Consider the following 27,426-nt stretch of genomic DNA (forward strand, 5'->3'; position numbering starts at 1 on the left):
CCCGACAACCCCAATTAGCCAAAGCCAGGCGGTCAGGGGAACCCTTTCCCCTCCCCCCCTTCAAAAAAACTTTTCCCGTCCGGAGAAAGCAGGGGGCCGAGCGGGCACCCAGCTGGCCATGGAGCTGCTGTGCTGCGAGATGGACCGGGTCCGCAGGGCCGTGCCCGACGGCAACCTGCTCCACGACGAGCGCGTTTTGCAGAACTTGCTCACCATCGAGGAGCGCTACCTTCCCCAGTGCTCCTACTTCAAGTGCGTGCAGAAGGACATCCAGCCCTTCATGCGCAGGATGGTGGCCACCTGGATGCTGGAGGTAGGTCTGCGGCCACGTCCCGCCCGTCCCCGCCCGTATTCGCCCCGCACCCACGCGGGGGCCCTAAAGCTGGGAGAGCAGAGCCTCCCGCTCCCGCCTCCCCGCTCCTGTGTTCGAGGTTACCCCGCGCCCTTCGGCGAGACGCGTGGCTTTATTTCGGTTCCTTGCAAGATGCAAGATTAACTGGGGGAGGGGAGGGGAGGGGAGGAAAATCTGGGAGAAACGAGGCTGTCCTGGAGTGGGGGTGGGGGAGCATCCGCGCGCGTGTGCGTGCATGTGGCTGCTTCTTCCCACCCCCATTCTGACCTGCCCTTCGCGAAGCCCCGGCCGCTTTCGGTGCAGTTAAGACGAGACTTAGGACGATGAAATCGGGACCTAGAGGTTTAAAAAAAGCAGCCCCCCCCCCCCCCCCCCAGGCCAGAGCACATTCGCCCCAGCCCCAGGTCCCCGCATGTGGTCGCGACTCCGCGTTGGCACTCACGGGGGGAGGGGGAGGGGGAGGGCGGAGGGAGGAGAGGAGCGGGGAATTGAGGAGCCCCGGAAGTCACAGTGAAGAAACGTGTGTTTTAGGGGAGACCAAAAGAGCCATTTCTTTATCCTTGCTCCAAATCTTTGCCGAGAGCCAGCCGTGTGCCCACGTATGCACAGCTCTGGACCTGCCGTGGTTTCGCCATGTTGCTTTGCAAAACTCGGGTTGGAAAGGCTAGAACACGTCGCCCGCTCCCCCTCGCACCCCAGGATCGCGGCCGCCCCACCTCTCCCGCGGCCCTCTCCCCCAGCCCGCAGTTCACATGGTTACTCACAGTTTAGCTTTCCCGTTTCCTCGGTGCGGAGCTTTGGGTGGGGTGGGAAGGGGGGAGGAGGTGTGTGCAGGGGGGGAGATATTGGGGCACCCCTAAAGAAGAGATCGGAGTCCCCGGGCCTCTCCGGCGGCTCCCGGGCCCTCTCGTTCCCCCAGCTCCTCACCACGTCCCCCCGTTTCTGCCCTTGTGGGCCGCAGCCGGACACTCCCGCCGCGGCTCTCACCCCTCCAAGTTTCCCCTCGGGATCCAAAGCCCCAGGGATAGAGAAACGGACCTTTCCGGCACCCGAAACCTCCGTTTTGGGAAGCCTGGATCCTCTTTGGGGTTTTCACGCCAAAAGGGCTTTTCTAGGGCATTTCCTCGATTTTTAATTATTTTTTGAAACCGTCCCCCCCTTGCTCCGACTCCTGCCGCCTCGGCTGCGGCGCTCTTCCTCCTCGCTGCCCTCCCCCTCCCTTCCCCACCTCTCCCCACCCACCCCCCCAATAGCGGCGCCTGGACCGCGGGGACCCCCCGGGACAATTTTTCCAATTGTCGGGAATGATAGAGTAGAGTCTGGGGGTTCGGATGAGACCAAGAAGAAGACCCCCGGAGCCTCCAGAATATTTTTATTGATTTTTTGAAAAGATGACGAAATCCAAAAAAGAGAGTGAGTGAGTTAGAGTGAGGGAAGAAGTGAATAGCCAAATGGAGCGGCGTGAAGCTGCGGGCGGCGCTGCGAATTTCTTTGCCTTCACCCACCCCCCGTTTTGGATCTTTAGTTTCACCTTTTTGTTTGTTTGTTTGTTTTTGTTTTTTTAAGGTTTCTGGAGAATCCCCCAGCACGGATGGGCTATTTAGATTTACCCCAATTTCCTCATTTTTATTCTTATCACATTCTACTCCCCTCCCCCATCCACAAAAAATTAAATATTTTTGTAATTTCTATAAATTATGCTTTTTCTTTTTTTCTCTCTCTTTTCCTGATATTTTCTCCCCCCTCCCTCCCTCCAACTCTCTCCCACATTGTAGGTCTGTGAGGAGCAGAAGTGTGAGGAGGAGGTCTTTCCTCTGGCCATGAATTACCTGGACCGCTTCTTGGCTGGGGTGCCGACTCCCAAGACCCACCTTCAGCTCCTGGGTGCTGTTTGCATGTTCCTGGCCTCCAAGCTCAAAGAGACCATACCCCTGACGGCAGAAAAGTTGTGCATTTATACCGACAACTCCATCAAGCCCCAGGAACTGCTGGTAATGACTGTCCCCCCCCCCTCCCTCCCTTCGTGTCCCCCTTCCAGCTCTCTCCTAGCACTCTCCTGGTCTCCAAATAAATTCTTAGGATGCAGAATTACCCACCACTGGAATGTTCACACTTACAGGAAATATTTCTTTTAATAAGATTTTTTTTTGTGTGTGTTCTCACAAACTACTGAGGCTACATCCACAGAGAAGATCCTCATGGAGATTTGTATTGGTGAGATTCATTTGCAGTTGTGTGTGTGTGTGTGTGTGTGTGTGTGTGTGTGTGTCTAGGAGATGCATGGAACACCATGATAATATTTTAATAAAATTCAATCACCATATTCCGAGAAAATAGTCTGGCTACACACATGATAGGAATAACGGGATATATTTCTTTTAATAAGAGTTTTTTTTGTGTGTGTGTTCCCATGAACTACTGAGGCTACGTTTACAGATAAGGTCTTCATGGAGATTTGTATTGGTGAGATTCATTTGCAGCTGTGTGTGTGTAGGGGAGGCCTGGAACCCCATGATAATATTTTAATAAAATTCAATCACTAAATTCTGAGAAGACAGTCTGGCTACGCACATGATAGGAATGTATCTGCATGATTGGAATGTGTGGGTGGTGTGTCCCCTAAGAACTTGAAGTTCAAAGGTAGTGTCTATGTTGCTATAAAGTCTCAAGATACCTGCACATAGTAGCTGTTCAATAAATACGCGTTCACTGACTTTTGAGCAAAGTCAAAATGTGGCCCCCATTGGAGGAATCTCAGACATGAGCTCCTGCCTCCAGTGGGGCTGTGACCTCTACAACCACATGGGTCCTGTCTTCACTGGTTTTCTACCAGCAAACCTTTTTCCCACCTGATCTAACTCTCTTTCCCTGCAGCGTCACACATAAGACGTCCATGTTGCAGCAGTGGAATGGTAGAGCCGCCCACCTTCAGTGTCTGCACACCTTTCTCTACACTGTTTAGAAAAAGGGGCCCCCTCCTACCGCCCTTTCCCTTACTGGCAAGGCCTGCACAAAGTCCACAGAGCTGACTGGCTGCTAGGACTGAGCTCTTTGTGAGAGGCCTTCCTTTCTGGAGCTGTGCTGCCATCTAGTGGCAGACATGTGCAAGGGTGGGGGAGGAATTGCCGAGAATGTAGAGGGGCCTGAATGACTTCACCTTTGAACCGCTGCCAGATTTCAGCTGCTTCTGGGTTGGTCCGGAGAGGCCCAGAAAGGTGCTTTCTTCTGGGAGATCTGCTTCCTTTAATAATGGTACAAGATGAGAGATTTATACTCACATTCCCCTGTGAGAAGGAAGGGCTGGAATTTCAAGACATCTCAGAAGACACGGGTGGTTTAGTCGTCTTATCAGGGATTTTGTTCTACCTCAATAGTCTTTACAGTTTGTAAAGAAAAAATTGTTCGAATTGGCAACCAGTTTGTTTTCCTCAAGGTGGGGGCAGGAACACTGATCTTCCATATGGTTCATTTGTTTCAACATGATGGTAGACTGAGGTGTTCTTTAGGACACCCCAATTTTTCCAGGACCAACCAGGCTAATTTATATTGCTCCAAACAAATATTCCTTTTCCATTCCTCATCTCTTGATCCCAGAAGTTGGGGTCTTGAGGAGTCCTAGTATTTTACATCTGAGAAAGCTGAGTCCAGGAAGGGAGCGAGGCCAGGCCCACAGGCAGTCAGCGCTGTGGAAGCAGGCCTGGCAGATGGAAGGGAGTCCGATCAGCTGTTCTCAGGGACCGGGAGAGCAGGGTGCATGACAGGATGGGTGCTCCTGAAGATGATCAATTGATAGGCCCATTTCCCCTCCAACTACACATTTTTAAGGTGTTCTTTTTGGCCTGTTTCCCTTTGAACGCAATTGCCCAGAAGTATCTCAATAAGGGAGAAAAGCAAGGTTTTTCACTAGGTGGGCTGCTGGCGAAAGGCCTAAAAGAGACAAGGTTGTATTGTCCCCCTTCAGCATTTGCACTAAGAGATTCTGCGACCCTGGACAGGCACCTTCACCTGACCCTGAATCACCTCCCAGGTGCACAAGGGGGTTGCTAATGACCATCTTGGTGGTTCAGTTTCGATGACAAAGGCCTATGAAAGGGTGCTCTGGCTGTGTATCATCGCCCCAAGATTTCTGCATTATGTGTTGAGGGGGAAGTTTTAGCAGAGAGGAAAATGGCAATTTTTTGGCACCAACTATAAGCAAGCTAATTGGTTGCCAAGGATTTGGGCCAACGAACCTTATTTTGAGCTTTATCTGTGTGCATCATTTTTCCATGAGGATTGAAAAGACTTCAGTGATGGAGACATATACAATAAATTACTACCAAAGGGCCACAGTGACCTTGGCAGCAGCTTACTGTAGGTTCAACGTTCTGGGTGGGCAAGCAATAGCATTGCATGGAAGTCAGAGTGGGGTGGGGGTGGGGAGCTGGAGAGGAAAAGAAATAGAAGAAAGTAGAATCTTGGCAGCCGCTACCTGGGCTCTCATTATTCTCGGTGGAGCCTGACATTTGAAGCATAAGAAGAGCCTTCAGCAACTTCAAAGCTTGAGGAGCACTTTGACAAGTGGGCAGCCTTACAACCTAGCAGCGTCCTAATGAGCATCATTAAAACTGTCTGGACCCCAACCCCCCAGCCCCAGCAACACCAGGTCGCCTGTGGGTTTTATACTCTTCTCCCTTCTCCACCAGGAGTGGGAGCTGGTGGTGCTGGGGAAATTGAAGTGGAACCTGGCTGCGGTCACTCCTCATGACTTCATCGAGCCCATCCTGCGCAGGCTGCCCCAGGACAACGAGAAGTTGCCTCTGATCCGCAAGCATGCCCAGACCTTCATTGCTCTGTGTGCCACCGGTAGGAGCAGGCTGGGGGTGGTGGGGTACTGGAGAGCCCTGTTGGTCCTTTGGGGAATGGTCAAGGGGAGGCAGACTGGGTTTGGGGTTTAGGGGGTGGGGGTGGTCTCGAGAAATCGAGAGTCCAAGGTTTCATTCCTGGGCTGTTTCTCCTTTATGTGAGCTGCCACATTCTCTTTCTCTACTGAACTCATAAATGGTTTATGAGGACAGGTGTGGTAAGGAAGAAAAATAGTGCCTGTTAAAATATCCTTTATGATGTCTAAAGTGCTCTTTGAAGATTACATATACTGTTCACTGGTTGTGTTTAAATCTTTAATCTTTTGAGGAAAAGGATGGCTTGGAGATAAGCCCAAGAGGAAATTTGGGGGTGGGAGCAAATACAGGTGAAAGGAACACTGTCAAGATAAATACACGGCCTGCACTGATAAGTGGTGAGGGAGGCCAAAGGAATTCTTTTTACTGGAGGGCATTTGCTGTTCCCTTGCTGGGTGGGGGAGTGAACCTGGTTGGCTTTCAGCAAGGACTCACTTTCTGCACTGGGTTCTGATGTCCTCCGTGTGCTGCTGTTTTGACTTCAGTTGCAGACTAAATATAGCAACCTCGACTGGCCGTTTCACGTTCAGATCTTTCCACCCATTATGTTGGTCCCCCAGTTGATACATAGGGCTTGCCCCATTTGCTTTGCATTTTCCGAATAAGCTAAAGGCAGTGTGGTTTGATACTGTCCCGTTAAACGGAACCCTGGCCAGTCTCTACCATTTTCTTCCCTGTGGTGGCCACGGGCGAGAGAGAACCTGGAACTTTCGTTTTGCAGGGGAAAGGTTTCAGGAATTTACATTTTCACATTCAGAAATGTTAGGTAAAGATCTTTTGCCGGGAGGGAGGGGAGTTTAGCTCAAGTTTGCCAAGAGTAGTATGGATTGTATGGGTGGGACTCCAGGGGGTTAACTTTTAAAAATCTTACTGCATGTTATTTATAAGTGGGTACAGATGATCTTATAATATGTCATAGTGTATATGCTTGATGTTCACAGTCAAAAGGTCAGGCTTTACCACTTACCATGGAGGAGACCTTGGACAGGTTGCTTAACCTCTCTGAACCTCAGCTTCTTCATGTGCAAAACACGCCTATAGAGACATGATTCTACAGCCTTTTCAGGGTGGTTAGAAAAATGAAAATCAGAAAGAGGATATGCAAGGAAGTAATTTGTAAACCAAGGAATGTGTAGGACAACGTGCCACGGCACTAACGGAAAATGCCACTGTCTCCAGTGTTCACGGCTCCAGCCGAGATGGGTGTGATTGCTTCTCTAGCTGCCCTCATCCGGTCCCGGTGGGACCCTGTGCCCATGCCACCCACATTTGATTCCAGGGCTCAGGGTTCCTTTCGCTGGTTTTCTTGGGTCCTTCCCTTCCAGGTCCGGACCAGGCCTCCTGGTGTGTGTGTGCCCTGTGCCCCTTTGTGGGAGAGTTAGCCCCCTTCCTGCAGCCGTGGGGGCCATTCTTCAGAGCCCCCCGGGTTCTTGCTGCTTTTAGACAGTAGCCATTCTTTTGCTTCCTCCCTTCTGCTGTCTAGCCTGGGCCCTAGAGGTCAGGCCTCATTGACTTGCCACTTTGTCTCCCAGGCCTGGCTGTTTCTTTCCGCTCCCTTGTCAGTATTCACTGGGGGGGTGGGGGGGGGGGGGGGAACCAGTCCTTTTTTCTATGGCCCTAGGATAGCTGACCGCAACCCTCAGCTCCCCCGTTGCCCAGCTGTTGATAGCCAGAGTTCTGCTTTGACCTTGTCTCTTGACTGACAGATCTTTTGGGGTCTTTCCACTCATTTCTCCTCTCTGATTGCTGATTGGGGTAGGGCTGGTGAGTGGAATAACCCAGGCATGGGCAGATCCCCAGATTCTGCAAAGGCCCATTCTCTAAAATTGGGGATTCCATCCCCCACTCCTGGCCTTCTTACCCAGATCCTTGGGGTAGCTGCCAACTCTGGGGCCCGAGTAGGGAGCCTGGGATTCAGGGACTGAGGACAGAGGTCTGAGGGGAGGCAGAGGAAGTTAGGAAGACTGCCTTTGGGAACTTTGAGCTGGTTTGGGGCAGAGTCTGGGGACAGAGAGGAGAAAGAACACCGCTCACCAAATGAAAAACCACGTGCTAAGTACTAAGCCTCCAGTGTGGACTGTCCGAGCAGAGGGAGGGTCTCAGACGTGTCCTGGGTCGAGAAAGGATGTTCCTGTCTCTTTCCCTGATCTGTCCTGGAGTGGGAGGCAGGACTGAGCCCTACAGAAACCCACTGGGTGCAGGTTTACGTGGTGGCACAGACAGACTAAAGGCTAAGGGCTGCCTTCCTTGGAGAAAACACCCCCTGATTAGATGAGATTCCACATCCTGGGGCCAGACTGGCAGATGGGTGAGAGCCTAGGACTGTGTGGTAAGTAGCAGGCCCAGGGTAACGGCACCACAGGTAGGTGACCCTCCAGCCTTTAGGTAGGAGCCCCTCCAGCCCTTCGCTTCCACATCACGTCTCGTTCCCTCCCCCCAGCCCTGGGCCTTCGGTCACGGAGCTGAAGAAGCACCTGCGGCCAAGGCCGGAGGCCCGCGGGGTCCGGAGGAGCTGGTTCGTGGGGAAAGCTGGTTGTGAAAGAGCTGGCAGGGTGTGCAGTCCGGGGAGCGAATGTGTGTGTGAAAGGGGAAGAGAGCGCGGAGAGCACCGGGGGGCCGCGAGAAGGGGAGCGGAAAGTCAGCCTTCCTTTTCAGGGCTGAAGGGTAAGGTGGTGGCAGGGCGGAGAGGTGCCCTCCTCCCTTCCCTGCGCAGCCCCAGTGGCTTCTGGAAGAGATTGCCTCCAACTGCCTGGTATTCCTCTCCCAGCCGACCTGCTCAGTGGAGGCACTGGGGCGAGGGTGAGGCCATCGTCAGAACTACTCCTGGTGTTCCCTTTCCTAGAGCTTTGACCCTGGGGAGGCAGAGCCGCGCCTCAGAACCCCCCAGGTCTGCAAACAAGGAAAGGAGCCCATTTCAGATGACTCGGCCTTGCACTCCTGTGTTGGGAGATTCTTGACACCTGAAACCAGGCACAGCAGAAGATTCCAGTAGACTCTAGAAGACGGTGGCATTGAGTTTGAAGTGGGAGTGGCGGTGGGGGAGGAGGTGCTTATCCTCCCTATCCATGGCCCCTCCACATCCCCGAGCCTGGGAGCCCCACCTCAAGATGCCCTGCTTAGCTATTGGTGCCACGCACAGGAGAGCCCCCAGGCCTGAGCCCAGGTGATGGTGAGAACCATGTGCCCGCCCAGCCCTCCCGGCTTTGCCAAAAGGGTGTCTCATGACTTTGTGTCACCAGGGACAGTAGAGGCCCAGAGAGGGCCAATGACTTGGCCTCTTGACCCAGAGAGGGGAGGTTTACCTTCATGGTTGCCCGGAAGGAAGAATTGAAACCACCTTTCCCGCTGTGCGTCTCTAGCTGCCTCCACAGCTGAAAGGTCATGAGGCTGAGGGGAAGCGGCCAGTTGAACCGGGAAGAACCCAGAGTCTCAGTTCTGTTAAGTGCGTCTGTGGGGACAGGCAGTGTGACATCTCACTTCCCATCGGGCTGTCAGATGAATGAGGGGCAGGCTGCTCACCATTCTCCAGCCTCCCCCCTGTTCCTCCCACCGAGGCCTGAGGAGTGAAGTTGGCATTAGCTTGCCATGGCAGCCCTGCCCCGCCTGGACAGGGTGTGCTGAACCTCTTCCGGGCGTGGCAGGTGAGGTGTGTGCTACCAACGTCATTCATTGGCCTTTTAAACTCCCCCCTGACTTGCAGGTTGGAGGAAGCGGGGAGATAGGAAAAGGCCTGGTTGGGTTATTTGTTTCTCTACAGCCGCAGACCAAGGGTCTCTTGCCCCCTAGTGGTGAGCAAAAGTAAAGCAGTTTCTCTTGTACTTCAAGGCCTTGGTCACCAGAGCCAAAACCATCTGCGCTAAATTTACCCACAAGGCCATGGAATCGGTGCTTTTAAACCTGGTTAGCTCATAACTCTTTCTTCAGTGTAATCTTACCAAGAAGCACAAATACCAACCTGACAAATATGAGCACCTCTCACTGCCCTTGCTCAGACGAAGGATCCCAGCAGGGCGGGGAGGTCCTCTGGTGTCCTTGGGTGGCTTGTGCAGGTCACACAGCACGCCCGGGCCGTGGCTGGGACTAGCACCCATCTCTTTGACCCTTGAGCCAGGGCTCTCTCTTCTGGGCTTTTCTTCCACTTCTGCTAGGAAGGAGGACCCTGTGTTCCTTAGTGGGATGACGGAGGTGATCTTGAGGAGAAGACCCCTTCTGATACGTTATATAGAGCACTTGGATCCAGAGTCCAAAAGTCTTGATCTTAACCCAGGCCTAGCATTAGACATCAGATAAGTCACTTCTCCTCTCGAGACTTCATTGCTTCATCGGCAAAGGACACGTTTCAGAACAGGTGACTTGTACACTGTCATTAATTCCTCACTATTCCTACCGCATGGACGAGCGAGCACACAGCAGCAGAGTGCCTGTGTGTACCCGTGGATTCCCCTCAAGTCTCCCCCGTGCCCCCACCCCCTCTCCAGGAGAGGGGAGGCTGTGCCAGAGGCTTCCAGCTCCTTGGCTCTGGGTGAACCACACCTGCGTGAATGTGGAGGGCCCTGGGAGGAGTTGCCACCTTACGTCTTCCTTGTGTGCTTGTGACCCCTTTCGGTTCTCCTGTGGGGCCTCGGTTCCTCCCGCTCCTGACAAACCATCGGGAGGCTTTGGGGACTTGATGAGGTCATTTCTGGGACTCACCCGCAACTTCCAGTGAGAGATTCTCCAGGTCAGATTCTCCAGGTCGCACAGAGCCCTCTCTCCTCTCACCCTTGGCGTGCTGGGCCTGCTCTCACTCAGCGTCTGCCTGCAGACCCGGGATGCTGGGAACCTTTCTCCTCACCTCTCTGAGCAGATTCCAGCCGTCAGAACTGCCCATCACAATCCCACATGAGTTTCCAGTGGCAAGAACAGTGGTGGTGATGACAGTGATGGTGGTGGTGGCAGCTGTCAGATTCCTTACCATGAGCCAGGCACTGCGCTTTTACATGGATTATTTTAGTTAATCTTCAGAACAACCCTATGAGGTGGGTATGATTATCCTTATTTGCAGGTGAGAAAATAGGCTCAGAGAGGTCAGGTAACTTGCCCATTTTCACACAGCTATAGGTAGTGGGACATCAGCCTCCATGCATTCCACCTTCCAGTTCTTGGAGCTTCTTGGCTCTGCTGTCCAAATCCTACCCATCTCCTTGGAGAGTCCTCCTAAGTGTCTCCAAGGCTTCTAGCCGCTTAAGCACCTCCTTTCTTTGAGAAGTTTCTTTAGAAGTTACCCATGTGTACACCAGTCATGGGGAATGCACCAGGCTGTACCATCTGACTGTGTTTCACTTCCTGGGGGAGCCATCCCTCAGAATGGATCACTGGCCAGTCCATCGCTTCTCATTACACTTCAGGAGAAGGAGGAGTCTCGGGAAGTCACAAACATCTCACCTTTCCGTGGGCAGCGAGGGTGGAAAGAGAACCTTACCCTGAATGTGCCTTCTGCACCCAGATACAGCTTCTTGGAATTTTTGACCAAGAGACTTAGAGATTTCTGAGAGATTTTTACTTGTTTTTTTTTTGTTGTTGTTGTTGTTTTTTGTGTGTTTTTTTTTTTTTTTTTTTTTTTTTTGCTAAAGTAAAATAATACTAAAAGAAAATTCACAAAAATTTATTTCCCCAACCAAATGGTAGTAAAATTTGTATACATCTTCTATGTACGCTCCTAGTTCATCCCTATGTGTGTGTGTGTGTATATATATTTACATATTGATGAGAGGTTGTAAAATTAGTACCTATGCATGTTTTTCTGTCCTTTCCCCACCCCCAAGTGATATCATGGGCATTTCTCAATCCGATCACATAGCCAAAGTTTTAAAGTTTCCAGGAATGGCTAAATGGGTTGGTAGAATGTTCCATGGATGTGGGGGGTGGAGGGGTGGGAGGGAGGGTTGGCTGACTAGAGCCAGTGCAAGTTCATGACCCTTCAGATGTTTCATTCTAGTGTTTTTCTCGCTGCTGTTTCCCTACCAGCAGAGGGGGTGTCCCTGAGGCGGTCCTGGGGCCGCACCTGATGCCTTGTGACTGCTGGCTGATGGAGGCCGTGCTGTATTCTGCTGTCTCTTCCTTGCTTTTTCCTAGGGAGTTGTTCTTTGTTTGTTTGTTTGTTTGTTTTTAGCCCTCACCTGAGGATATGTTTTTAACTGATTTCTAGAGAGAGAGAAACATTGTGAAAGAAGCATTGGTCACCTCCCACACATACGGTGATTGAACCACAACCTAGGTATGAACTCGCAACCAGGAATTGAACTCGCAACCTTTTGGTGTATGGGACGACGCTCCAACCAACTGAGCCACCCAGCCAGGGCGAGTCTCTTATTCCAGATAGTTGAGTAAAAGCAAATTAGAGCTGGAGGGCATCTGGGAGATTAGCTAGCCTGAGGTCTTTAAACTTTTTGACCTAAACCTTGAAGGAAGAAATACACTGTATAACACAACTCAGGAGACACATAAATACGTCAAACTGATACAAAAGTTTCTCAAAATGGTGTTTACTCTTACTACCTGCACTGCTTCCTGATACTTTCTATCCTCTTCTGTTCCATTAAACAACTAAAAATGCTGGTCATGCCCCACTGATGAATTTCATGACCCATTAATGAACTGCAACTGGAGGTTAGAAAAACGCTGATCTTAATGGGATTCCAAGGGCTGTGGGAGGAAGTGACTCGTTCAAGGTCCCATCGCCTGGACCAGGCTTCTGAGTGCTAAGGCCGCCTCCTGTCTGACTCAGCAGGCGAGCTGGGCAGCTGCTCCTGGCTCTAGAGGATGCCAGTCTGCTGCCAAAGAGGGTGGCATGGAGCAGGGGCCAGCCTGGTTACCAGCAGCTCCTCACCATGGGGGTGCGAGGGCCAGCCTGTGCTCCTCTGACCTGTTGAGAGGCAGCTGTGTTCATGCACACGGTGCTCCCCAGTTCTGGGGAGAGGGGACAGTGTCCCCAGGACTTCCCCGCAGTGTTTTCCTAGCAAAACAAGAGAGGGATAGAGTCCTGGGTGACTAGTGCCTGCTGCACCCAGGACCACCTATATATGCATCCTGGCTTCCAGAAGTTAATTTGCTAAAAATAGAAGTTGCTTTTGCATGCAGAGGGACAGCCAAGAGAGGCATGTGTGAGGTGTGCTTCTTGGTCTGAGAACTGAAAAGAGGGAGGAGAGCTCACGGATATCCTCCTGCCCTTCCCTGCCAGATGCTCCCACCCAGGCTTTCGTGGGCCCAGGGCCACGGGCTGGCTTACTCCTCTGCGTTATGAATGCCACAGGGGGAAGCTAATGAGGTTATTGGGCAGAGAAACACTCCTGTGACCCCCTGGGGAAGAGACCTACAGCAGAGCCGGAGGCAGGGGGGGTTGGCTCTGTTAGTGTCCACGGGGATGGGGATGGCACTGGAGGAGCTCGTGGACAGCAGGCTGTGGGCAGATCATCATCATAGATGTCCCTCAAGAGGTAGACATGGTGAGAGGGCTCAGGAAAGAACGCCAGACAGACCGTCAGATGGCCAGGCCTGCTGCGTCCATGGCGTTGGCCGAGCTGGGAGGGAGGGCTGAGCATGGCTCCGTGAGCAGCAGTGTTTCTAGGAACACCACTGACTTGGCGCTGGGCAGTGGGGTCACTGATAGAAGTGCTCCCGTGGACGGTTGTAATTGTGCATGGTAGAGGAAGGAAGGGAAATACAAGGTTGAACTGTTTTTGAAGGTTCAAGTTGAAGTGCAACCCACGTCTTCCCTCTGCACCCCCCACCCAACCTTACAGGTTGGGTCTGTAGGGCCGGGGTCTGTTTCTGAGTACCTTCAGGCTGGGGAGCTCCTGGATCTCGTTCCTTCCTGTGCCCTGACCTTGTGCCTCGTCCTCACAGACTTTAAGTTCGCCATGTACCCACCATCGATGATTGCGACTGGGAGTGTGGGAGCTGCCGTCTGCGGGCTGCAGCAGGATGAGGAAGTGAGCTCGCTCACCGCGGATGCCCTGGTGGAGCTGCTGGCCAAGATCACCAACACCGATGTGGTAGGTGGCAGCCACCTTCTCGGTTAAGACCAGACACCTCCTTGCTCGGCTCAGGGAAAGAGGGTAGCCGGTTTGAGGATGATGTGTCAGGTACTTTTGTTGGTGGTGGTTTCTGTTTTCTAAGATCAACAACCCAGGAAGTACAAAATCCAGCAGGGAAGGCCTTCTCTTCAGGTTTCAAAAGCCTTAAAACGGAGAAAAGCACTTAGCAAGCAGGTGCAAGAGGGAGGGCAGGCTGGTTACTAATTTGGCTTTATGGCATGGGCTACCCAGTGGATGTGAACTCGCTTCCTTTCCATTTACATACACGACAGGCTGCCTCCTCCCGCTTGGGTCGAGCTTTCGTGTCTGCTCACGCCAGGGCTGGAAGGCACAGAGGAGAAGGGTGCACCTGAGCAAGGACCCCACATGAGAGTGGTGTCGGCCTTGGCAAGCCCCTCCGCCTCCTCTGCCTCTCACTTCCCTTCTGTTCCATGTGGCAATAGGTTACAAGGCACTTGGAGAAGAATGAAGGGCCACACCAACGGAAGGAACTGTTACTAGACGTGGGTTTGCCCTGTGGAAGGCCCAGAGGCTGTAATGCGGGTTGTCAGAATTTGAAGCTCCTTACAAGGAGAAAGGTTTTGAGACAGACCAGGGTTAAGTGAGCCTCCTAGTCAGCTGGTAGAAGATTGCAGCCCTTAGAAGGTCTGAGCCAGGGGGTTCTGAGAGATCGGGAAGGCACAGAGGGGGTGGGGGATAGCCAGCCTGGGGGGAGGGCAGTGGCAGAGCTGGGATTAGAACCTGGGAGCTCTGACGTGGCCTGGGAACTTTGCTCTCCACCCTTGCCGCAGCCCTGGGATCTTTTTGTTTGAAAAAGGCCTTTGGTTTAAAGGCAACTGGAGCGGGTGTTAGCTCTGAGGCCCTTGTGAGTCACCATGGAGAGGCTCAGGAATGCCGGGGGACTTTATGATGGCCCCTCTGGGTGTTCTTGGGGGGAGGGGGGATTCTGAATGTCGTGCCGTGGGAATATATTGAGTTAAGGGATGATGTGGTTGACAGGCCTCTGGCCTGTGCCTTCACTGAGGACACTGAGCAGAAGGTAAAACCTGCCGCTTGCTGGCTTCCTCCCCCACCCACCTTGCCCCTCATGACCATCTCCAGGAAGTGACGCAGGGAGGTGTTGACGCTGTGATAGAACCAACCCGGCCTCCTCTGAAACAGTTCTTAGATATGCTTTTAAAATGCTGGCTCCAAAGCATAGGCGTTGGAAACATGGTTTCCAAAATATAGATTGAAACGACCCCTCCAGGGCAGCTCCAGGTGAGGAATGCTTTTTGAATCCTCTAGAGACAGGACTTAACATTTATAGAAATGACTCACTTCCTCCCTTTTCTGAGTAATGCCTGCTATTAAGGCTGCCTTTCAACAAGGACTCCCAACCAGCTTAAGACACGCCCTTCCTTGACCCCCAGGAACAAAAATGTCAGCGACAAGAGTTTGACCCCCAGGCCTTGTAACATCTCTCAGGTGCTTACAGACCTGCTCCAGGTGGCTGTTTGCCCCACTGGGGGGTCTCCGTCCTTCTCCCATCTCTCTCTCTATCACCCCTTCCTGGTTTCAAACGGGTAGAGGTCATTTCTGGGGCACCACCAAGGCTCTCCGGCTGCTTGGCTTTTCAGGACTGCAAACCACTGTCTGTCATTTCATGCTGGAGAAACTACTTGTCCTTTCAGATACGATGTAGCCAGTCCATTCAAGTCAGCGGTCAGACTGGGTTAAATGGGGGTTAAATGGATACAAACTCCCTCCGAGTTCTATAAATCCCAGCTATTGAACCCCAGAAGTGTGGACGTGCCTCCTTCTCACAGAGCTTGGGGTTAAACATTTTAATAGTAAAAACGAAGCAGAAGGGCCGAAACCGGTTTGGCTCAGTGGATAGAGCGTCGGCCTGCGGACTCAAGGGTCCCAGGTTCGATTCCGGTCAAGGGCATGTACCTTGGTTGCGGGCACATCCCCAGTAGGGGGTGTGCAAGAGGCAGCTGGTCGATGTTTCTCTCTCATCGATGTTTCTAGCTCTCTATCCCTCTCTCTTCCTCTCTGTAAAAAATCAATCAAATATATTAAAAAAAAAAAAAAAAAAAACGAAGCAGAAACTTCGAATCTGAAATTATACCACTTTTCAGGTAACAGTTTGAGACCTCAGTAAGTTCCAAGCCTACCCCTAGTCCCCAGAGGGCTTGCTCACCCTCTTGCTAGGAAAGTTCTTAGGGGAAAGGCTTGAGCATCATCGGGCCAGGCTGTCTGTGTGCTTAACTTCCAAGTGCTAAGTCTCCTCCCACCCGCCAGCCTGTGTTCTCTGAAGAGCTGAAGCACGGAGTGAAGGGAAATGTAAGGACTAGAATTTAGGATGCACCAGCTCTTGGAGGGAGGTGAGTTTTGCTTCCTGAGCTCTGTGTACCATATCTAGGGTTGAGAAGTGGTATATTTCATCCAAGCACTTACTCTCCATCACTTGTGGAAGTGTTTATTGAAGGCCCATTTGTCCCAGACGCTTGCATTATGAGCAAGGAATAGACCCAAGGCACCAAGGTAGAAGTTGGGGGTGTGAATCATGCATGGAAAATAAAAGATGAGGTTCCTTCCTTCAAGGAACTTTAGCAGCGGTGTGGAGAATCAAGAGTAAGGTAGGTAAACCCTCGCAAATGCAGGTCACAAATGAATGACAAGTCATGTGTTAGGAGCTATAAATGCAATAGGAAATCAAGTCAGATGAAGGTGCTCACCAGGCCTCCCGTCAAATGCAGGCCTCCCAACAGAGTAACCCTGATCACTGAAAATGTCGTTGGAATGGAGAAATAAAATGTGGTATGTACACGCAGTGGAATATTACTCAGTCTTAAAGATAAATGAAGTTCTGACACATGCTACAACATGGATGAGCCTTGAAAACATGCTAAGTGAAATAAACCAGACACAAAAAGATAAATATTTTATAGTTCTACTTATGTGAGATACCTAGAGTAGTCGAGTTCATAGAGACAGAAAGTGGACTAGAGGACACCAGGGCCTAGGGAGTGGAGGGAACGGGGAGTAACTATTTAATGGTTATGGTCTCTCGGTGTGGGCTGATGAAAAAGTTCTGGAGATGGAGAGTGGTGATGGGAGCACAACGAACTGAATGTACTTAAAGCCACTGCATACTTAAACACGATTAAGATGGTCAATTTTATGCTACCCATATCTTGTCATAAAACATACATGTACACAGATACATACATACCGTGTCCTTGGGCCACACTGAAATGCCCAAAGGTTTTCGTGAGCTCTCCCACAAGGAAGTCAAGCACACAGTACTGCATTTGCGCCCTCCCACCTCCCCCACCCCCGGGCTCTCGGCACTCAGTGGGAACTGAGTGGGAATCGGGAGGAGCCAGCATCCTACCCTGGAGTCCCTGCAGGCTGGGCCTGCCCTGTGCACCTGGTTATTTGTGGTCTCTTGAAGCTTACAACGTTCACTATGCAGGGATTGTCAGGGATCAAACTGCTGAAAAGGGGGTCCGCTTGATGGGCTGGAGACAGCCGGACAAGCTCCTCTGGCTCCCTGGCCGGCAGCAGAAAGCTTTGATAGGAGGGACCCATGCGGTTCTGAGAAAGTTGGTCTTTGTTGCTCCCTCTGGTTGCCAAAATAAACCGGAACGCTTCATTCCAAACAGAAAGCTGAGTGAGAAGCCTGACAGTTTTACAGGGAATAAAAGTCTCAGAGGGTGGTATATTTTAAGTACTTTTTCCTTCCACTCGTAAGTGTTGCTAAAAACAGACGCCAGCCAGAGAGGCCGTGCCGGCTTTTGGGGGAGCCTGTACCGGCTTCCGTTGCCCAGGGTCAGTTTGAGAGGCGAGATGGGCTGGTTCCCCGTGAACCTTGCCCTGCTTCTCCAGGCAGGATTGGGGTTCCTCTTCCGCCCCCCGGGCACTCGGCTCGCGCCCGGTGCCAGCGTTGATCTCACTGCTCACTTGTCTATAGAACCTCTTGAACAAGACCCAGCTTTTACTCGGCTCTTTCTCCCGAGCCCCTGGCAGAGTCATTGCGGAGGAGCGATGCTGAAGACAAGGAGGGGAGGAGGAAGGAAGGAACAGAGGACAAAGCTGGGCACATGCGTCTCAAGTGCATTCCTAATCCTCCGGTCTCTCCAGGGCTTTTCAAAAGCTTTCGATTTCTCAAGATCAATTATAGGCCCAGGGTCCTCGGAAAGTCTCACCTGACCTTGTCTTAGAGCGAGTCGCTTCAGTTTCACACGACACAGCTTCACTAACGGGCTAATGAAAAAGTAGAATTGAGACTGGCAGACCATGATGATGATGTGAGGTTATTGGAAGATATTTAACAGAACAGACACAGACTCGAGTGATCTGGCCATTACGTTTATCCTCCTCTTCTTAGGTTGCAGCAAAACTCTGTCACATCCTAAAATATCGCCCAGAGAAGGTCCCGAGATGTCCCTTCTTCAGGGTCATCCTGGCATGTCATGATCCTGACGGCCAGTGAGCTGTTTAAGAAGTTAGCAGCGAAGTGAAAGAAGTCTATTTCGACAGCGTTGGTCACAGGGTCCCTCGCATGGTCTTGGTCCTCCTAGGCCTGCCGGCACCCTTATCTAAGGCCACTCTCACAAGACCCACGCGAAGGGGTGCTGGAAAGGGAGCTGGGGTAGGAGGTGGGGGATAGCATTGGAGGTTGAGGCTTCCCTCTCTCGCCATATTTTTGCTGTGGGCCTCATTGGGATGCAAGGAAATACTCCAAACAGCCTGCGGAGAAAGGAAGAATGAGGCAGTTTCCTAAGTTGTCTCTGCCTGAGTTGGCGAGGGTCTGGGGCTCATTCAGCCCTTTGTCGCCCGTTGAGTGCAGTGCGTGTGTGGCGACAATGGAGTGATGCAGTGACACGGAGGGCTAATGGTAGGAGTTCCGTCGTCGGCCCATTCATGGAGGCAGAGGAGGGTGCAGGGCTCGGGCTGGAGCCAGCCAGTGGAGGAAGTCGGGCCGTGCGACGAGCTGGAGGTCACAAACACGCTGTCAGGGCGCCGAGGCTGGGGGCGCGGGCAAGGAGGGGCCGGAGTCACGGGAGTTGGAGGCTTTCCCGGCCTCCGGCGCTGCGGAGTGCCACCTGTCCAAGCTGACAGACGAGCGTTCTGGCTCCCCGTTGACTCGGCTTCATTCGGGGCATCGTACCACAGTGCTGGTGCTGGCAGAGGCTGGCGGAGGTCGCGGGCGCTACACTTGACGTGCACGTAGCATCTTTGCATTGGGGGGTGCCCCTCGGGCTAGATCTCCTTTCCTTGGAGAATCTCTGGCCTGTAAGTCTCTCCTTGGAGCTGGAAAGAAAAAGAGGAACAGAGGGAAAAGAGTTCTGAAACTGGCGGCTTATCTTCCTAAGCCCAGTCTTAGATTTTAACCAATATCTGGGAGACAAGCCAGGCTTTAGGGTCTAGCTGTAAAATGAGAGCATTTTGCTGTTTGATGTCCAAAAGTCCTTTGGACCCCCAAGTTCTCAGGTTCTGTAGTTACCTGCGTATGTCGTCTTATAATTCCGCCCTTTGGGAATACTTTATCCCACTCTTCTCAGCTTGGCCTCCTCCCCTTCAGGCTCCTCAGCTGGCCTCCCCTTCTATTTCCTTCCCTCGGCGTGACCTCTAGCACAAGCAGCCCTGCTGGGCTGGAGGCAGGCGCCTCTCCTCGGGTCACTGCCCGCCCCACCAGCCCCAGCACAGCGCTGAGGCCTGGGGAGCGAGGTGCTCCGCGGGCAGGAAGGGGACTCTGTGCAGTAGGCACACTGGTTGCAGGTAATGGCTCCGCCACTCCTCTCCGCTCTCCACCAGCTCCCAGAAGATTCGCATGCTCCTGGGAAGCCCAAGGAGGGCCCTAAATGCTAAACCAGGGCGTTAATATGCAGGAGTGAGCTCTGTCTCAGGAAGGGGATTCCCAGCTGATTGAGGTCTCACTGCTGACACCTAACAGGAGCTCCTTTTTAAATGTAATGGTTCAGAGCTTCTGTCTGTCCCTCTGCCCGACATGCATGCGGGTGCCTGCGTGCACACACCATCTCTCCGTCAGCGGAGAATCCTGCATCCTGTGTAGAGAACACACCCTCTCAGGCTGGGTGCTTTGGATAGGATTTGTCTTCCCTGGAGGCCACAGTTACTCTCTCTGGTTTGGAATGGTTCTGACTCCTTCCCCCTGCCTCTGAGAAACACACGTTTAAACATACCCTCAATAGCTCCTGAGGTACCTCTGCAGTTGGAAGGGGCATCGCGCAGTCACTGCCTGGATTCAATTCCGTATTCTCTGCAAGAAAAAGAAAGAGAGAGAGAGAGAATATTAACTTAAATTTCTCAGTGAGGAATGCCGGGAGTGCTGCTGTTGAGTCTTGCTCCCTCTTCCCGGGGAACATCGGTGCACCATGTGGGTCCCAGCATTTGAAGGTGGATGTGTGCCCACCACATGGCCCCCAGAACAAGTCAGCTCCTTCAGATGGTGCTCAAACGGAGCACGAGCTGTCCATCCAGCTTAAGAAGAAAAACCAGCAGAGTTGGATTCACTGTCCGTCTCTGCAGGACCTTCCGAAGGGATGGTCAAGACTAGTTCTGTCTTACCACGTTATGTTTGCCTGGTATGTTAACCCCACATTAACTTTGACTTTCAGATGATTATATTTTTAGATCGTAAGGCTTTAAGGTTTTCAAATGTCTCCTACTAAAAGGCCAGTGTCCTTATAAACATGATGCCTTTAGCCTTCACCGCCTAGAGCTTTTGACAAGTGGTGAGTAACTCAGGAGCCCCGGTGCTGTTGCATGCCCTTGGGGCGGGAGCAAGGGGAAGATCCGAGCAGTGGGGGGCAGGAGAGGCCCACCAGCTTCCTAATCGCTGCTGAGGGGGGCTAGCAGGGTAGAGGGTAGGACCAGGAAAAGCCACAGGAAAGCTGAGAGATGTCAGTAGGTTTCTTGGTTGCCAGCCCCCGACTCCTCATCTTCCTCGGGGTGGCATGGGGACCTCTGCAGCTGGGTTATGTCTGTCTTGGTTGACATTCAGTTCGCAGTGCCAGTCACAGTGCCCTTCACCGATCTTGAGCAAATGCTAATGCATCCTTCATTTTAAGAAGTCTAAAGAGTCCGGCTGGTGTGGCTCAGTGGTTGAGCATTGACTGATGAACCAGGAGGTCATGGTTTGATTCCGGGTCAGGGCACATGCCCAGGTTGCATGCTCTTTCCCCAGTAGGGGGCGTGCAGGAGGCAGCTGATCAATGATTCTCTCTCATCATTGATGTTTCTCTCTCTCTCCCTCTCTCCTCCTCTCTGAAATCAAGCAAAAGATATAAAAAAACATTTGGGGGAAAAAAGTCTAAAGAATTCTTTCAGATCCCTGGATTGATTATCTATTGTTTTTCATAACTAATAATGATCATTTATAGAACTGCCACTTAGTACATCATACATAATATCTCAGTTGATCTTCACTCCATGAGTGTTTCATTATCCTTATTTTACAAGTGGGGAAATTGAGATCAGAGAAATTAACTTAGCTGCTGCCTTCAAGTATGGTGGGAGGTCAGCAAATACCCACCCTTCCTCTTTTATTTTTTCAACCCCCGCACCCCCAAACTCTCCTCTGCCTTCCCTCGCCCTTCCTCTTTTTTATTCTTCTTACATTCTGGGGGGGTATAGCACTCGTCTGCAGTTGTTCCTACTCTTAATTTTCATAAAAAGCTATAGTTTGAAATGTGGAGTGGATGAGAGATAGGGGACTGGAAACTCTGTTCCCGAGTAGTTAACTCCAACTTTATTTTAGATTTTTGGGATATAAAGATGACCCCTCTGTGCTTGGCAGACAGTCACCTCTGTTCATTGACAGCTGCACAGTGAAACAGACAAATGGAAAGAACCAGGCAGATTCAACTGAGCATATTTTCCATGTGTATGTGCTGCTGAAGAGAGTGCAGGAAAGCAGCCTTGCAGAGGACAGAGGTTGGAATACCCACTGAGCAAGTGGTTCAGCTCACGCCCTGCTTGTTAGTAGGAGCCACAGAGTCTCCCTAGTGACACCATGACTTGCCATTGCATTCCACACCAGCCACCTACCAGAGGCTTCTGCCTTGGGCAGACACTTGGCATTTTCCCTACCAATACACTAATATCAGAGCAATCCTGCACATCTTGGCTTATGCCCAAATTGGACCGCACAAAGTGTCCAGAATTTGGTAAGCATTCTGTATTGTATTTTTCTGAGAGTTAAGGGAATGGTAAATAAGCAGAAAAACGGAATTTTTGTAGTGAGAGCGGGTGCAGTTCAGCCCATTCTTCTCTGACCCCTTGTCTACTACAGCGCTGTCGGCCCCTTTTCTCCGCCACCTCCAACTTCCCCAAGCAGGAAGTGTCTCATGGCCCTTAGATTACTCCCGGACACTGCGTGCCCCTCCGTGGCTCACCATCTAGGCCAGAGCTTCTCAGATTCTCCTCTGCACATGAGTCCCCTGAGATTCTGCATTTCTAACACGCTCCCAGGTGATGGCGAAACATGGACTTGGAGTAATGAGGTTCCATGGCACGTCAAAAAGACATCTCCTTTACTTCACATTTATTTCTACTGCAAAACTAGTATGGAATGATAGGCGGCTTGAACTGTGTGTGTGTGTATATATATACATATTTGCGTGTATTTTCTTTTATCAAATGCTCTATGCCCTGTTAATGTTGCTAACAGTTCTCTGGTCTGGACCATTCTCCTAGGATTGCCTCAAAGCCTGCCAGGAGCAGATTGAGGAGGTGCTGCTCAGCAACCTGCAGCAGTTTCAGGAGCAGGGGGATGGATCCAAGGAGGAGGAGGAAGTGGTGGACCAAGCCAGCACCCCTACAGACGTGCGTGATATTGACCTGTGAGATGTCAGTCGGGCCGCGTGGGAGAGATGTGTTCAAATCTGCTCTCTCCTCTCTGGTTGTTTTGTTCTTTATGTTTTAGGGTGAAATTAAAAACAAAACAAAATTCTGCTCCCACCTAGATCATATTGAAAGGTCTTTTAGAAGTGAGAGAAAAAGGTCCTATAAAGCCGGAATAATTAAAAGCATTTGGTGCCTATTTGAAGTACAGTAGAAGGGAATCCCTTGTGTATTCAAACAGTTATTGCTTGATTATGTTAAAAGTCATAGTAAAATGCTTACAGGTATACTGCAGAGTAGCTAGAGAAAATGTACGCCTGCATTATGGGAAGAAATTAGAGGAGACTTTTTTTTTTCATGTTATGAACTAGCACGTATACACCCCTACTAGGATAATTTCCAAGAACTGCGTATACATTTTATGGCATTAGATTGCTAAGCCATGAACTTGAGAAGGAATTGGAAACAAGGATGGACACCGTGGGGAGGGAGGATGAAACAATCTCTCAACGTGACTGAACCATTTTGGATGCAGAAGCACCTTTGGTCTTGACCACCTATGACTAAGCCAGGAGCATTGCTGGATCTCTAGTTAGGGACTCTTGCTGTCTACAGTAGCTGCTACCTAAAACAGATGTTTTACTTCCCAGTTGGACACAGGCGATTGGGACCTGGGTTTATGTTTTTTGACACCTTGCTTCTTCTTCCAAACATGGTTCATTGCGTATACCACCATATTTTGTCTAAAGGGGCAACGTAGCTCTGGGCCATTACCAAACCTCACATGAAACAGAGGCAGATGGAGACCCAGGGTGGGATCTGGAATGGAATCTTTTAACGTCTAAAGAGAGTAATGTGACCCTGGCATTCCTTATTAGGAGAAAACTAATTTTTGGTGCTGATTGGCATGTCTGGTCCACACTTTAGCGTTGTTATAAACCATTCCATTCGAAAAGCACTTTGAAAAATTGTTCCAGAGGGATAGATGGGATGGTTTATGCAAATTATACCGAGTAGACTCCTCCCTTCTTCTCCGGTGCCCCGCCCCCTCCCACCTGGTACTATTCGCTTCTGGTATCTGACATTCTCTGGTACATAGTTCTGGTGTCCCTCCTAGGACTGGAGAGACAACCCTCTCCGCTGACATTCCCATCACAACATTCCTCAGAAAAGCCTGAAAACAAAGATCTGTTATCGTTTTGATGGCATGTAAGGATCTTAACTCCCACCTATATACTTCCCCTTTGGACATGGAAAGAAAAGTTATTTGCTGGTGCAAAGACAGCTGAACAGCAGTGTGGCATTTTGTTCCCTTTTACACTTTTTGTTAATTAGTTGCAAAGTTGTTCAGTGTACTTGAATTTTTTCCTCTCCACTTCTTACACACATTCAGTTAGCCAAGAGGTTGGAGCAACAACTTTTTTTTTTTTTTTTTTTGCACAATTATAATTGACAGGTAATGAAGCTATTTGTTAAAATATTTGCCTTTTTTTTTTTAAGCAAAAAAGAAAAATCAGAACAGGGCTCCTTTGAAGAATTATTTTATACACAGATTCTGCCTTGTTTCATAGTATGGGGGTTGAAGATGGAGAAAAACCTAAGGGTCTCTTATTTTCATTTTATTATGTTCAGTTTTTTTTATTACTTTTTTTTTTGCGCTGCTAAGAAGCTAATTCATCCTTATTCACATTAACAGTACCTAGCTGTAATGTTTTTCACAGAGTGTGCTGCTATTTTATAAACATTTTTATAATATATTATTTTACTGCTTAAATTCCAAGTCCTGAAGTAGATGGTTGATATATGAGTTCTTTGTACTGGAAAAGCCCTTCCATAGTTTTTCTTCTGGTAGCATATTCACAGTTGGTGTTTTTTGTTTTTTTTTTCCTTTTGGATTTTTTTTTCCTCTCTGATCACATTCTTCAAAGACAGAGTATTCTTTACCTCAGGTTTACTGGACAAAAATCAATAGCTACAACAGAAAACAATTCACATTTTTGTTTTCATAATACCTCACAACCATACAGTTTCTGCTTGGGAGCCCATGAGTGTGGAGAGAAGAAGGCGGGAGGAGGCTGTGGGCAGCGGGGTGGGTTTGGCCCCGGGGCCTCACACCCAGGGACCTTTTCAGTAGTGAAGGTCATCAGGCTTCCATTTTGACTCTGGTATCCTCATCATGATGGAAAAAATACAATTGAACCAAGGGATTTCCCCTCCCCCCACGCAGACATTCAGCACAGACATTTAGGCAGTGGATGAGGAAGTCATGCTTTGCACTTAGGTATCAGGAGACAGGCTGAAGCATTCAGCAGGCTGCTTGGAGACCCTCATCTTGCAGCCCTTCCGAAAGCAGGGCTTTCATCGCTAGGGTCCTCTCATCTTGCAGGGACCCTTCCCTCCCTCTCCTTCCCTCACACAGGCATCCCCAGCTCACAGTGACCACAGGTTTTTCCAGGTCTGAATCTGCAGCTCGCAGTGTTGTGGGGATTCCTCCCCCACTGGTCTCCGACGGGGCAGCAAGCGCTGCGCAAGGCCAGGTCCTCTGCTAAGCAGCAGCACATGTTTTTAGGTGCAAATCGCATTGAATTGGCTCGATTGGGGAAATAGGTCAGGTGATGACTGGATGGTAGTTGAAGCGGGGTGGTGAGGCTGCTTCCTTACAGAGATGCGAGTCCTGATGCGGGAGATTCTCACAGGGTGTTTAGACGGCTCAGGACTCGGTGAGTTAGCATAACCCTAAATTCTAGGGAGTTTCTGGTGGGGTAGTGGGTTGTGAGTTCTGAAGTTCTGGAGAGGAAAGCCCGCAGGCGGTCTTTTATTAAGAGCCCACTTTGCACGGGACACTGCTGGGCCCTGAGGAGCCCGCAGCACGGAGAGAGGCGTGGTCCTAGAGTTCTGGAGGGTCTGGGAGCCTAAAGACAAGACGAGGAACAAACTTACTCCGTAGGGACCAGCCCTGAAGCGCAGACGGAAGCAGCAGCAAATGAGAGAACCTGACGAGGCAGGAAACAGACTCCTTGCAGCCTAGAACTTCCCGATTTTTCTGCAGGCCCAGATGCCCCGGGGCCTTCTAGCCTTTCCTACTTCCTGTCCTGGGGCTCAGGTGCTAGGTGAGGGGTTGCTGATGGGGAAGGTGCTAGTTGTCTGGTTTTCCTGACTGTCCCCTCCTTTAAACAAAAGAAGGAGCTCGTCGTTTAAGTGGCTGATACCCTCTCCTTGGATCTTGGTTTCCTTGGTAGGGGACTTTTGTCTCAGAGAAGCTCAGTTCTCGTGGTTTTATTTTTTTTCTTTTTCACTTCCTACTTAGAGGGGTTCCAAACCTGTTCTGATCTTTTTCTACCTTTAAACAAAAAAATCTCTTCTTTACTTCCTCCTCTCTGTGTTTTTGTTTTTCTCCATCAGTGGGGGCTAAGTTGTTCCCCGAGCTTGCCAAATTTTGTTCCTCTCCCTGTTTTGGCCAAATCCTAGGTGGGGAAAATCCTAGCATGCCAAAAATATATGCTAAGCATAATTTAATTCCATGCGGGTTCATATCAGCCACGAAGCCTGCAGGTGGAAGCAGGGGACAGGTCCCCCAGCAGAGAGTTCCCCGCTGCCGAGAGGACAGCCCCTCAGAACGGCTGCTCTTAGAGGAGCCTGGGCTGGGACTGCCCCAGGACCGCTGAGGGCTCACCACGCCTGACAGCCAGGTCCTCCTCGGTCTACACGCTTTGTTCCAGAGGCTCTGTTCTGCCTCTGTCGTCCTGCCAGGGGCACACGGGGCTCAGAGACCAGCAGGGGCTTAAGTGGCAAGGCTGGGGGAGGAAGCAACTCGGACTGCATCAGCCTCATTCCCTCGCTAGCAGGGTGGGCTTCTCTCAGAGGGAGCCGCGGCTTTCCTGCAGTCCGGCCCCTTCAGGGCCTCTCCACACTGCCCTGGGGGCTCTGGGGCGGAGGTTAATAAGGACATTAGGGAGGATTGGATGACTTCTCAAAGAGGGCAGGGGAATTTTCTCTCCATGGGCCGAAGCGGGTAGGCCTGGGAGAAGAAATAGACTTGCACCTTATATCATGTAAATAATGATTTTCTAGTTCAAGGAGATGATATTGGTAGTGTGGGAATGGAAGGTAGGGATGGGAGGAAGTCTGAGTAAGCCAGCTGGCTTCTAAGCCAAAAGGATTCCTCTTTGTTTATCTTTGAGCCAGTCCAACCCTGAGAATAGCTTTAAAAGGGAAATCAATGCTGAGACAGTCGAGTCCCCTTAAGCCAACAAACCAGCTATAGAAAGTGCAGGCTTCCACTGCTATGGGCTTGGACCAGTTCTCAAGAGCTGCTCATGCCACTGTCCGTTTGTACAAAATAGGGCAGGGAGACTCAGAGGATGTTTATGACTTCCTCGCGCCACATGGTTTTTCATGATTCTAGACTCTAAACCCAGAACATCATTCAGCCTACATTTTTCACAACGATTCTCCTATATTTGTGTGCCTCTGCTTTAGGCTTGGCTGGGCTATCAGACCTGAATCTTGGCTCAGGTTTCAAGAAGCCATCAGCAAATGTATCCATGCACGCTGTAGCCGCATCATTTATTCCTTTGCCTGCAGCCTAGGTTGGGGAAAAAAAGTGCCTTACTGAGTGTAGCCATTATAGTATTCAATGTATTTTAACAGGTGCCTGTCCTTTAAAAGCAAGGTGGTGTTTTGTTGTTAATGGGTTTCAGTTCTTATTGCTAGCCACCTCTTAAATCCCCAGCAAACCACCGGGCCATTGGATTTTTTCCATTATGTTCATTACCCTTGTACCATGTACCTCAGATCTCTCTTTCTCTCAGTTACAGTTTCTCGTCTTGGACTTCTTTTATTATTATTATAATTTTTTTTTCTTTGCTTTAAACGAGTGTGATGCCATTTCGAGTCAATGTACTTCTCTCACAATGTACTCTATAAGAGGTGTGGGTGTTTATTTGGTCGGGATGCTAGCAAGTGCTGAAGTAGCATGATCAGTATAAAAAGGTTTTTAGGAAGTTTGGGGAAATGGTTTATTGGCTATGATGGTGACATGGTATAGTCAGTTGCCTTTGAAGAGGTCCTATCTGTTCAGTGTTAAGTGATCTTAAGAAATAATAACCTGTTATTCTGACTAGCTTAAAGATGGGTTTGGAAATGGTTTTGGATGCGATTAGGTAATGCTATGTGGACAATAAACTCACCTTGACCTAAA

At 50.5% G+C, this 27,426-nt stretch overlaps 1 protein-coding gene across 1 annotated transcript; it reads left to right on the forward strand.

The window, feature by feature from the left end:
• CCND2 (cyclin D2) lies at positions 1–27,426 on the forward strand. Its single transcript, XM_008143744.3, has 5 exons — positions 1–313; positions 2,128–2,343; positions 5,038–5,197; positions 13,177–13,325; positions 22,080–27,426. The coding sequence occupies exons 1-5, from the start codon at positions 119–121 to the stop codon at positions 22,227–22,229; spliced, it is 870 nt and encodes a 289-aa protein (XP_008141966.1). The 5' UTR covers positions 1–118; the 3' UTR covers positions 22,230–27,426.

Source organism: Eptesicus fuscus, chromosome 7 (assembly GCF_027574615.1).
Source record: "Eptesicus fuscus isolate TK198812 chromosome 7, DD_ASM_mEF_20220401, whole genome shotgun sequence".
NCBI classification, from domain to species: domain Eukaryota; kingdom Metazoa; phylum Chordata; class Mammalia; order Chiroptera; family Vespertilionidae; genus Eptesicus; species Eptesicus fuscus.

Coding starts and splice junctions, on each gene's coding strand:
- CCND2 (XM_008143744.3), top strand. CDS start 119: ATGGAGCTGCTGTGCTGCGAGATGGACCGGGTCCGCAGGGCCGTGCCC. Junction 314..2,127: donor TGGCCACCTGGATGCTGGAG/GTAGGTCTGCGG, acceptor CCCACATTGTAG/GTCTGTGAGGAGCAGAAGTG. Junction 5,198..13,176: donor CATTGCTCTGTGTGCCACCG/GTAGGAGCAGGC, acceptor TCGTCCTCACAG/ACTTTAAGTTCGCCATGTAC.